The sequence below is a fragment of the Rhincodon typus genome, chromosome 9 (genome assembly GCF_021869965.1).
Source record: "Rhincodon typus isolate 14 chromosome 9, sRhiTyp1.1, whole genome shotgun sequence".
NCBI lineage: Eukaryota > Metazoa > Chordata > Chondrichthyes > Orectolobiformes > Rhincodontidae > Rhincodon > Rhincodon typus.
Window position 1 is genome coordinate 30,383,798 of NC_063340.1, and position 12,628 is coordinate 30,396,425.

At 42.3% G+C, this 12,628-nt stretch overlaps 1 protein-coding gene across 1 annotated transcript in view; it reads left to right on the forward strand.

Annotated features, from left to right (window-relative positions):
- The window catches only part of LOC109918713 (tubby-related protein 4-like), a 576,781-nt gene that overhangs the window by 542,750 nt on the left and 21,403 nt on the right, over positions 1–12,628 (forward strand). The window contains exon 15 of the mRNA XM_048600969.1: positions 2,522–5,007. Within this exon, the coding sequence (XP_048456926.1) occupies positions 2,522–5,007 (2,486 nt within the window). The remainder of the gene's footprint in view (positions 1–2,521; positions 5,008–12,628) is intronic.

Below are 12,628 nucleotides of genomic sequence, written 5' to 3' on the forward strand. Positions count from 1 at the left end.
CTGCTACTCTGATGCTGCCTGGCCTGCTGTGTTCCTCCAGCTCCATACTGTATTACCTTTCAGGTTGAGTTGAGTTTTTTTCTAACCATCAAGTTTTGCTTTCATTAACATGTCATTAATACTTATTAACACATTAGCTTGTTCGAATTATGTTCATAGGTGCAATCATGTTAGCCAATAACAGAAACCCATGTGTTTACAAACCTGAAGCATCCCGGAACGGACATCCCACCTGCTTTTACACCCACCTCCATATTCAGTCTCAGGAAAAAGAAAATTCCACCCAATGAGTGTGATACAATGTGGCTGCTCTAGAAGAATAATTGACAACATGTGGAAGTATTGAGTCATTGATGCGAGACGTGCAAGCAGTCCTATATCAGTTCTGAAGAAGATTCATATTCAACTCAACCCATTAACTCTCTCCTCAGATATTGCCAAACCTACTGAATTTTTCCAGTGCATTCAATTTCTAATTTTTATGAATGTTAGATGTTGTTTGTAATATATTGGCATTATAGTTTGCAGTGTGTTTAGTGAATTGAGCAGTGTATGCAGCTAATAGATCCCTCTGCCTCCATCCAAGTGGGATTATGGATTGCAATAAAAAGTGTCTGTGACTGTTACATCAGGCACATTTTCAGCAACCATTTGAGGTCAGTTTAGTTGATCCCACCCTGCCTTTACATCTTTTTTTAAAAAGGGTATTCATAATTTTCCATGACACTCTAGTCCTAATCAGTGATTTGTAAAGATGTGTTTGTTAAATTCTGCATCACCCTAATGCTCTTTATAGCAATTTTATTAACATGTCCTGCCATCTTTTAAGGATTTTGTATGTGGACACCAAGTTCTTCCCATGAATGCACATTTTTGATAATTATGACATTTATAGTATACTGTCTTTCAATATTAGCTCCCCATGAACATTGCTGTATTGAATTTCATCTGCCATGCTTCTTCACACATCATCACCTTGTCTATGTTGTCCTGGAGTCAACAATAACACTCATTTCTATTATCCTCCTATCAAGTTCAAGTCATGAGCGCTGAATTGTTACAAACACAGAAGGTGGCCGTTTGCCCAACAATTTAACTAGTGCTACTTCTCTGACTTCTGTTGCATATTCTTCCATTTCACAGAAGTTATTTCTAAAATGGACAGAAAACTGATGCTTGAGGAATTCCATGACACACCAGCTCTAATCTGACAAACATGCCCATCTAATAGTTCCTCACCTGTTCACCATTTTCCCTTAACCTTTGACCTCCTTAACAAGCCTCCTGTGTGATACGTTGCAAGAAGTGTTCTGAAAGTAATTATGTTCATTTAATGCACTACTTAGATTAATCTCTGCAACTTCATCACGGAATTCAATTGCATTAGCCAGGCATGATTTGCCATTAGACTATGGCTGTCCTAGATAATGGTTTCCAATTTCTTCCCATCTACTGATGTTAAGCTGACCGACCATAATTGCTTGGTTTGATCGCGTCTTTTTTTTATGTAGTGATATATTCATAAGAACAGTTGGAAAGAAGCTTTGACAGAGGGTCAAGCTTGCTCTGCTGAATTACAGAACTGCTTCAAGCTTTACACAGATTACAGCATGCACATTACAATCACAGTTATATTTCCCAAACTTCAACACAATGCTCATATTATCTTTTTTTCCCATAGCCATTATAGGCTTTGTCTGTTCCTCACCTACAGCTTCTGATAGCTGTTAACCTTGGCTATCTGGATTCCTTGTTCGTTAATTCTAACTTCACTTATCACGGACTGTATGGCTAAAGCTTTAACCCTTAACTAACAACCCCTTTAGTAGTGATACAACATTTGCAACCCTACAGTTTTCCAATACTACTTCCATATCCAGTGATGATTAAAAGTTATGACCAATGGGTCTCTATTTCTATCTCACTTCTCTCAGGAACAGTTCGGAGCAGTTGACTTTCAATAACACGTTTTAGTACAAGACATCTTCTATTATCCTGTCCGTAACTTCCCTTCCTATTTAATGTAACCTGCACCGACTTCCTTTGTGAAGGCAGATACAAAGTACATATTTAGTTTAACCTTTTCCTTCTCCTCTCCATGAAAATCTTCCCTTGATTCCTACACAGACCTAACAAATTTCCGGAGCTAACCTCATGCAATTTTTATGATTATACAGTGTTTTACGATTCAATTCAATTTAATGTTGACTTCTAGTCTTTCCTCATAGTCCTATTATGCCTTTCATATTAACTTTTCAAATTTCCTTCTGATTAATATTGCATCACTGTATTGTGCTGCTTATTATACCTCCTCTTCAAATGTTCACTTTTATTGAGTATAGAACTTACATAGACAAACTAAAAAGCTTGATTAAAATTTATCAAAACTGTACAAAGTATGCGCTGCAAACAAAACAATTGAATGTTGTTAGAAAAATGGCAGTGTATGCTTTTCGTTGGGGCAAGCCAAATATTTTGCCTATTTTGAAGAACTTTTTTTCTTTTTCTTCTCTCCGCACAGTGAATGGAACAACTGGAGCTCCAGAAAACAATCCTCCTTGCACTGTTAACATTCCCATTGCACCAATCCATAGTTCTGCTCAAGCAATGTCCCCTACCCAGAGTATTGGACTAGTTCAGTCTTTACTCGCCAATCAGAATGTGCAGCTTGATATTTTAACAAATCAAACAGCTGTTGCAGGTGCAACAGAACAAGGTTTGGACAGTTCCAGCCAGTGTGCAATTTCTAACAGGTTTTCAAATCCAGGACAAGCAATTTTTGGAAGTTTGGAAACGAACCGAATGACTGGTGGATTACAACAGCAATCACCACAGCTTGCGGGGATTGTGCAGATTCCCAATATGGAGCATGTCGAACGAGAACCTGAGCACTCTCAGAAAATCAAGTCGATACGAACAGTGCCGCAGTTGCAGGAAGGCAATACGATGGCATTTTGTACAACTCCCGAAGTGCAATTAGCTAAAATAAATGCACATCCACCTCCTCCATATCCAGGGACTACAACAGCTTCTGCAGCCACTTCTACTACTATTCCACCAGTAAACATTTGTCTGAAAAAAACAGATTTCTCCCTCTTTCCTACTGGACATCTTCAAACCCCTCTAGGTTATGAAAGAATCACAACATTTGATAGCAGTGGAAATGTTGAAGAAGTGTGTAGGCCTCGCATGAGAATATCAAGCAATCAAAATATGTATACACTTCCAGGCCTGGGCCAATCTCCTTTACAGTTGCCTTCAGCAGATGCTAAAAAGGTACAACAGGTATACGGCACACTAAATAGGCTGAGTGTTGCTCACTGTGTTATTCCGAGTGGGGATCCACCACCTTACCCTGATACAATCAATAGAAATCAGCGTGTTGATAGTAACACTATACAAGTGCCATTGCGAAGTGACAGTAAAGATGCCACAGCAAAGGTGTCTCAGCTGTTAGATTCACATAGGGTTGTTCAACATGGCCACAAACTGAAAAACAATTCTGTGTCTACACAGTGCCAGCAAAACTCTCTCAGATCTCCTCCTGCTCTCTACACCTGCACTCAGTGCACCAACAATGGAAGCAACAATAGTAACATTATTACTAGATCAGAACTACCTACTGGGATTGGCTCTCAGCTCAGCACTGTAATTGTCCACTCATCTAGTACATCACCCCTCTCTTCTCAGTCATCCTATAATCTGCTAAGTGTTCCAGACAACTGTCATGATAGAACTGAATATGTTAATAATGCTTTCAGTGAGGATGAATCTATTTTGCAGCATTACCAAATTGAGAAATCCATTAGACATATTGCATTAAATAATGAGATCAATATAAGCATGAAGCAATCACTCCCATATCAGTGGGACCATGCAGCAAGTGAGGAAATTTGGATTCCACAAGAACAACCAGCTCAGATTTCTGCAACAGGGTGTCATAAACCGCCAGTTCTCATCCTGGAGCAATCACATGTGGAAATACCTCATGTACCAATCATTCCTATTAAATCTCCTAACAGTCCAACAGTCACTTTCCAGTCGAACTTTGGATTCACTTTACCATATCCAGTAAGTTACAGTGCATCTCCTATTGCAGCTTTTCAGGCTTCATTTCCTTCTTCGGAAGCTGTAATCCCACCACAGTACCCACAGCAAGACTCTTCTGTAGTTGTCCAGTCGGGTTATCCAGCCAACATTGGCTGTTGCCCATTGCCACCAATGTATCCAACCAATAATACATTTTCTAGTTTACAGCTTTCTCCGATTACATTACATCAATGGAATACTTACAGTGCTTGTTCTCTAATGCATAGTTCACAGGGGACGTTGAGCTCAAAACCAGACTTGCTTGTTGAGAAAGCTGGAATGCCTCCTTTTTCAACAGAGTTTCAACACACAGGAACTGAAGCAATTATAGAAACAGCAGATAACTTCCAAGAAGTCCTCTCTCTGACAGAATCTCCTGTGCCTCTGCGAACAGATAGATATGACAAGAAAAGCCATAAACGGTTAGACAGCAGACCAGAGGAGGCAAATATGCAAGCTGTAACTGAAGGAAAAATGAAAAAAGAGGCAAAGGCACTTACAGACTTCAATTCTCTCATTTCCAGCCCTAGACTAGGAAGAGAAAAGAAAAAAATCAAAAGCCAAAAAGATCAGATAAAATCCAAAAAGCTGAATAAAATGAGTGAGTTTCAAGACAGTTCAGAAAGTGAGCCAGAGTTATTCATTAGTGGAGATGAGTTCATGAATCAGAGCCAGAGCACCAAAAAGGTTTGGAAAACAAAGAGAAACTTAAGGACAGCAAATGAAACTGATGAGCTGAAATGTCGAAGGGCAAATGAAAAAGAGGACGGGAAGTTGGGGAATCAAGGATTTGTGTATATAATGGCTAACAAGCAGCCACTCTGGAATGAGGCAACACAAGTATATCAGTTGGACTTTGGAGGAAGAGTGACACAAGAGTCAGCAAAAAACTTCCAAATTGAGTTGGAAGGACGACAGGTATTGTAAAATAGTGTGTAATATTGTTGTTGCAATTTGTGGTCTTAATTTGTTCATTATAGTTTAAACATTTTTGGTGCTCATGAAACAATGAGAGGGTGCTGGTTTGATGCTCAAAACGTCGATGGAAGGGTTTTGGTATGGTGCTTAATGATACCCATAAGAAGGTGCTGTGGCTAGTTGCTCAAGAAGGCAAAATACTGAAAGCTGTAAGTGCAAAGAACTTTCAGAGCGATATATTCTTAATGAAAGGGTAGAACGTAGAACATAGAACAGTACAGCACAGTACAGGTCCTTCAGCCCACCATATCCAGTAAGTTACAGTGCACCTCCTATTGCAGCTTTTCAGGCTTAATTTCTTTCTTCGGAAGCTGTAATCCCACCACAATACCCACAGCAAGACTCTTCGGTAGTTGTCCAATCGGGTTATCCAGCCAACATTGGCTGTTGCCGAACTTTTACTCTAAACCTAAGGTCTATCTAACCTCCACCCCTACCTTATGCTGTCATCCATATGCCTATCTAGTAGCCGCTTAAATGCCCCTAATGAGGCCGACTCCACTACCCTCTCCGGCAATGCATTCCACGCCCCTACCACTCGAGTAGAGAACCTAACGCTGACGTCTCTCCTAAATCTACCTCCACTCACTTCAAAACTATGCCCCCTCGTAATTCAGAATTCAGAAGATTGAGGGGGGATCTTATAGAAACATATAAAATTATGAAGGGAATAGAGAAGATAGAAGTAAAGAGGATGTTTCCACTGGCAGGTGAAGCTAGGACAAGAGGGCATAGCCTCAAGATTAGAGGGAGCAGATTTAGGACTGAATTGAGAAGGAATTTCTTCACCCAGAAGGTTGTTAATCTATGGAATTCCTTGCCCAGTGAAGTAGTTGACGCTACTTCAGTAAACGTTTCTAAAAAAAAGGTAGATTTTTTTTGAACAATAAAGGAATTAAGGAATACGGTGAGAACGCGGGTAAGTGGATCTGAGTCCACGAAAAGATCAGCCATGATCTTATGGAATGGCGGAGCAGGCTCGAAGGGCCAGACGGCCTACTCCTGCTCCTAGTTCTTATGTTCTTATGTAAAAGTTACCCCCACCCGAGGAAAAAGTCTCTGGCTGTCCACTCTATCGACACCTCTGATCATTTTGTACACCTCTATCAAGTCACCTCTCATCCTTCGTCGTTCTGAAGAGAAAAGCCCTAGCTCTCGCAACCTTTCCTCATAAGACCTTCCCTCCATTCAAGGCAACATCCTGGTAAATCTCCTCTGCACCTTTTCCAATACTTCCACATCTTTCCTGTAATGAGGCGACCAGAACTGGACACAATTCTCCAGATGTGGCCGAACCAGAGTTTTGTATAGCTGGAGCATAACTTCACTGCTCTTGAACTCAATCCCTCTATTAATGAAAGCTAACACACCATAGAACTTCTTAACAACTCTATCCACCTGGGTGGCAGCTTTCAGGGAATTGTGAACATGAACCCCAAGATTCCTCTGCTCCTCCACACTGCCAAGAATCTTTCCGTTAACCCTGTATTCTGCTTTCAAGTTTGTCCTTCCAAAATGAATCACCTCACACTTTTCAGGGTTAAACTCCATCTGCCACTTCTCAGCCCAGCTCTGCATCCTATCAACGTCCCTTTGTAACCTAGAACAGCCCTCTGCACTCTCCACAACTTGACCCACCTTCATATCGTCCACGAACTTATTAATCACCCTTCCACTCCTACATCCAAATCATTTACAAAAATCACAAATAGAAGAGGGCCCAGAACAGATCCTTGTGGTACAACACTCATAACTGAGCACCATGTTAAATATTTTCCGTCCACTACCACCCTTTGTCTTCCAAGGTTCAGCCAATTCTGAATCCAACCTGCCACATTGCCCCCTATCCCATGCCTCCTTACTTCCTGCATGAGCCTACCATGGGGAACCTTATCAAACGCCTTACATAAATCCATGTATACCACATCCACTGCTCTATCATCATCCATGTGTTTGGTCACCTCTTCAAAGAATTCAATAAGGTTTGTGAGGCATGATCTACCCCTCACAAATCCATACTGACTGTCATGAATCAAACTGTGCCTATCCCAGTGATCATAAATCCTATCTCTCAGTGCCATTCCCAATAATTTGCCCAACACTGAATTAAGACTAACTGGACTATAATTTCCGGGGTTATCCCTATTCCATTTTTTGAACGAGGGAATGACGTTTGCCACTCTCCAGTCTTCCGGCCCAATACCCGTGGACAGTGAGGACGAAAAGGTCATCGCCAAAGGCCCTGCGATCTTTTCCGTTGCTTCCCATAGAATCCTTGGATAAATCCCATCAGGCCCGGGGGACTTATTTATCTTCAAGTTCTTCAAAATTCCTAGTACATCTTCCTTACTAACATCCACCTCCACTATCCTACCAGCCTGTTTCACACTGTCCTCCCCTACAACTAGGTCCTTCTCAGTAGTGAATACCGAAGAAAAGTATTCATTAAGGACCCCTCCTATCTCTTTAGGCTCCGTGCACAAATTCCCTTTACAATCTTTGATCGGCCCTACCCTTACTCTAGTCATTCTATTATTCCTCACATACATGTCAAAAGCCTTGGAGTTTTCCTTGATCTTATCTGCCAAGGTTTTCTCATGCCCCCTTATAGCTCTCCTAAGCCCTTTCTTCAGCTTTTTCCTGGCTAACTTGTATCCCTCTAGAGCCTTTTCCAGTCCTTGTTTTCTAAACCTTATATAAGCATCTTTCTTCCTCTTAACTAGTCATTTGACCTTTCTCGAGAACCAAGGCTCCCTCACTCAACTGCATCTTCCCTGCCTGCTGGGGACAAACATATCGATCGCACGCAGTATGCATTCCTTAAACAATCTCCACATTTCTATGGTGCTCTTCCCTGACAGCATCTGTTCCCATTTTATGTTACCCAGTTCTTGGCTAACAGAATTATATTTACCCTTCCCACACTTATAAACCTTACCCTGCTGTATGTACCTATCCTTTTCCATGACTGTTGTAAAAGTAACAGAGTTATGATCGCTACCGCCAAAATGCTCTCCTACCAACAGGACTAACACTTGGCCAGTTCATTGCCAAGCACCAAATCCAAAGTGGCCTCTCCTCGTGATGGTCTATCTCCATACTGTTTCAGGAATCCTTCCTGAATGCACTGGACAAAATCCGCTCCATCTGAACTATTGCAACTAAAAAGTTTCTAATCAATATTTGGAAAGATGAAGTCACCCATGACTACAACCCTGGGACTTCTGCACCTTCCCAGTATCTGCCTCCGAATCTACTCTTCCACTTCTCTGCAACTATTACGGGGTCTGTAAAAAAAACCCCAACAAAGTGACTGCTCCTTTCTTGTTCCTAACCTCAACCCAAACTGACTCTGTAGACATATCATTCTCAAACTGCCTTTCAGTAGCTGCTGTACTAGCCCTGACTAGCAATGCCACTCCACTGCCTCTTTTACCACCCTCCCTATTTCTTTTAAAGCATCTAAATCCTAGAACTTCCAACAACCTTCCAAAGCCTTTTATTCATACATAAGGAGCAAGCGTGTAACTAGAGAAAGGGTTGGCCTACTCAAGGACAAAGAAGGGAAGTTATGCGAGGAGTCAGAGAAAATGAGTGAGATTCTTAATGAGTACTTTGCGTCAGTATTCACTGAGGAGAGGGACATGACAGATGTTGAGGTTGGGGATGGATGTTTGATTATATAGGTCAAGTCAGCGTAAGGAGGGGGGATGTGTTGGGTACTCTAAAAGGCATTAGGGTGGACAAGTCCCCAGGTCCAGATGGGATCTATCCCAGGTTACTGAGGGAAGCGAGAGAGGAAACAGCTGGGGCCTTAACAGATATCTTTGCAGCATCCTTAAGCATGGGTGAGGTCCCGGAGGACTGGAGAATTGCTAATGTTGTCCCCTTGTTTAAGAAGGGTAGCAAGGATAATCCAGATAATTATAAACCGGTGAGCCTGACGTCAGTGGTGGGGAAGCTACTGGAGAAGATACTGAGGGATAGGATCTATTTACATTTGGAAGAAAATGGGCTTATTAGTAATAGGCCGCATGGTTTTGTGCAGGGAAGGTCATGTCTTACCAGCTTGATAGAATTTTTTGAGGAAGTGACAAAGTTGATAGATGAGGGAAGGGCTATAGATGTCATATACGTGGACTTCCGTAAGGCGTTTGATAAGGTTCCCCATGGTAGGCTGATGGAGAAAGTGAAGTTGCATGGGGTCCAGGGTGTACTAGCTAGATGGATAGAGAATTGGCTGGGCAACAGGAGACAGAGAGTTGTAGTGGAAGGGAATTTCTGAAAATGGAGAACTGTGACCAGTGGTGTTCCACGGGGATCCGTGTTGGGACCACTGTTGTTTGTGATATACATGAATGATCTGGAAGATGGTATAGGTGGTCTGATTAGCAAGTTTGCAGATGACACTAAGATTGGTGGAGTAGCAGATAGTGAAGGGGACTGTCAGAGAATGCAGCAGAATACAGATAGGTTGGAGAGTTGGGCGGAGAAATGGCAGATGGAGTTCAATCCAGGCAAATGCGAGGTGATGCATTTTGGAAGATCCAATCCAAGAGTGAACTACGTGGTAAATGGAAAAGCCCTGGGGAAAATTGATGCACAGAGAGATCTGGGTGTTGAGGTCCATTGTACACTGAAGGTGGCAACACAGGTAGATAGAGTGGTCAAGAAGGCATACGGCATGCTTTCATTCATCAGACGGGGTATTGAGTACAAGAGTTGGCAGATCATGTTACAGTTGTATAGGACTTTGGTTCGACCACATTTGAAATACTGCGTACAGTTCTGGTCACCACATTACCAAAAGGATGTGGATGCTTTGAAGAGGGTGCAGAGGAGGTTCACCAGGATGTTACCTGGTATGGAGGGCGCGAGCTATGAAGAGAGGTTGAGTAGATTAGGATTATTTACTTTAGAAAGATGGAGGTTGAGGGGGAACCTGATTGAGGTCTACAAAATCATGAGAGGTATAGACAGGGTGGATAGCAAGAAGCTTTTTCCCAGAGTGGGGGACTCAATTACTAGGGGTCTTGATTTCAAGGTGAGAGGGGAAAAGTTTAAGGGAGATATGCGTGGAAAGTTCTTTACGCAGAGGGTGATGGGTGCCTGGAACATGTTGCCAGCGGAGGTGATAGAGGCGGGCACGATAGCGTCATTTAAGATGTCTCTGGACAGATATATGAATGGGCAGGGAGCAGAGGGATACAGATCGTTGGAAAATAGGCAACAGGTTTAGATAGAGGATCTGGATCTGTGCAGGCTTGGAGGGCTGAAGGGCCTGTTCCTGTGCTGTAATTTTCTTTGTTCTTTGTTCTAACCATCCCTGTCCCTGAGTTACCCAAGTTTCTGTAACGGCCACAACATCACAGTTCCAAGTACTGACCCATGCTCTAAGTTCATCCGCCTTATTTCAGATACTTCTAGCATTGAAGTATACACACTTCAAACCATCCCTGTGTCCACAGTTACGCTCCATCAACTGCATTTCTTTATTATCAACCTCACTCCCTGTTCCCCACCCCTTGCCAATCTCGTTTAAACCATCCTGTATAGCTCGAGCAAACCTCCCTCCCAGGATATTTGTGCCGTTCCAGTTTCGGTGCAACCCATCCTTACTGTACAGGTCCCACCTTCCCCAGAATGAGCTCCAATTATCCACATAGTGGAAGCCCTCCCTCCTACACTAGCCCTGTCGCCACGTGTTTAGCTGCACTCTCTCCCTATTTCTTACCTCGTTATCACGTGGCACTGGTAGTAATCTAGAGATAACTACCCTGTTTGTCCTGAACTTCAGCTTCCAACCTAACTCCCTGTACTTGTTTTTCAAATTCTCAGTCCTTTTTCTACCTCTGTCATTGGTACCGATGTGGACCATGACTGCTGGTTGCTCACTCTCCCTCTTAATGATCTTGAAGACACGACCCGAGACGTACCCCGGAGGCAACATACCATCCGTTCATTTTGATCTCGTCCACAGAACCGCCTGTCTGTGCCTCTTCCTATTGAATTCCCCACTACAATTGCTCTCCTATTCTTCCCCCTTCCCTTCTGTGCCACAGGGCCAGGCTCACTGCGGAAGACCTGTCCACTATGGGCTCCCCCTGGTGGATCATTCCCCCAACAGTATACAAAACAGTATACTTATTATTGAGGGGAAAGGCCACAGGGGATCCCTGCACTGCCTGCCTATTCCCTTTCCCCCTCCTGACAGTCACCCAGCTACCTTTTTCCTGTACCTTGGGTGTGACCATCTCCTTCAAAATGAACATCTGCATTCAGCAGTTGTGTTTCTTTGTATGTCCAAAGTCAATAGCTTCCAATTTTCTGGCGCTGGATAAAATATGGAAAAAATGGAATGATATTAATCATATTTCTTAATTTCTAGAAAAATTTATCTGAAGATCAGTTTTATGAATAATTGTAATTCCATTATGGGTGGCTGGGTGGGTCAGTGGTCAGCACTGCTGCCTCTCAATTCTAGTCTCAGGTGACTGTCTGTGTGAATTTTGGATGTTCTCCTGATGTTTTTCTACTGGATGATCTGGTTTCCTCCCACAGTCCAAAGTTGTGCAGGTTAGATGGATTGGCCATGCTAAATTATCCATAGCATCCAGGGATGTGTAGGCTAGGTGGTAAATGCAAAGTTGTGGGGATAGGGTAAGGGGTGGAGTCTGGGTGGGATGCTTTTGGAGGGTTGATACGGACACAATGGGGTGAATGAAAATTCCATAATACTTTCTCATCCTATTTGTAACCTCTTGATCCTATTCTAGATTTGTTTCAGTCGTGCAGTTTCGATGAATGAGATAAAATAGTATTTTTCAGCAATAAATTTACCTCAGGTGAAATCATAAGGGTTGCAAAGAATACAAATAGATGTTGCTGGCCTCTGCATTCTACAAGTCATTAAATTGTTGATCACGTGGACCCTATTTATTACTTAGTCTCCATCTCCTATAATAATTTTACAACTTAATTGTAAAGTTACTTGTAACAAGCTTTAGAAAAGTATCTTTTGCTTTTTCATACTTAATTATTTTGTTTCCTGAATTCAGTTATGAATATTATTAATTAAAATCTATAAAATATATGAGATATCCTAAATTAATATAGTCCCATTTACCAGCATTTGGCCTATATCCCTCTAAACCCTTCCTATCGTAGACCATTCAGATGCCTTTTAAATGTCGTAATTGTACCAACCTCTAACACTTCTCTGGCAGCTCATTCCATACATGCACCACCCTCTGCCTGAAAATGTTGCCCTTAGGTCCCTTTTAAATCTTTCCCCGCTCAACTGAAACCTATGCCCTCTAGTTTTGGACTCCCCCACTCCAGGGAATAGACTTGGGCAATTCACCCTATCCATGCCCCTCATGATTTTATAAACCTCTATAAGGTCACTCCTCAGCCTATTCAGCCTATTCAGCCTCTCCCTCTAGCTCAAATGCTCCAACACTGGCTACATCCTTGTATATCTTTTCTGAACTCTTTCAAGTTACACAACATCCTTCCTCAAAAAACTCAAGTTAGTGAGACATGATTTCCCATGCACAAA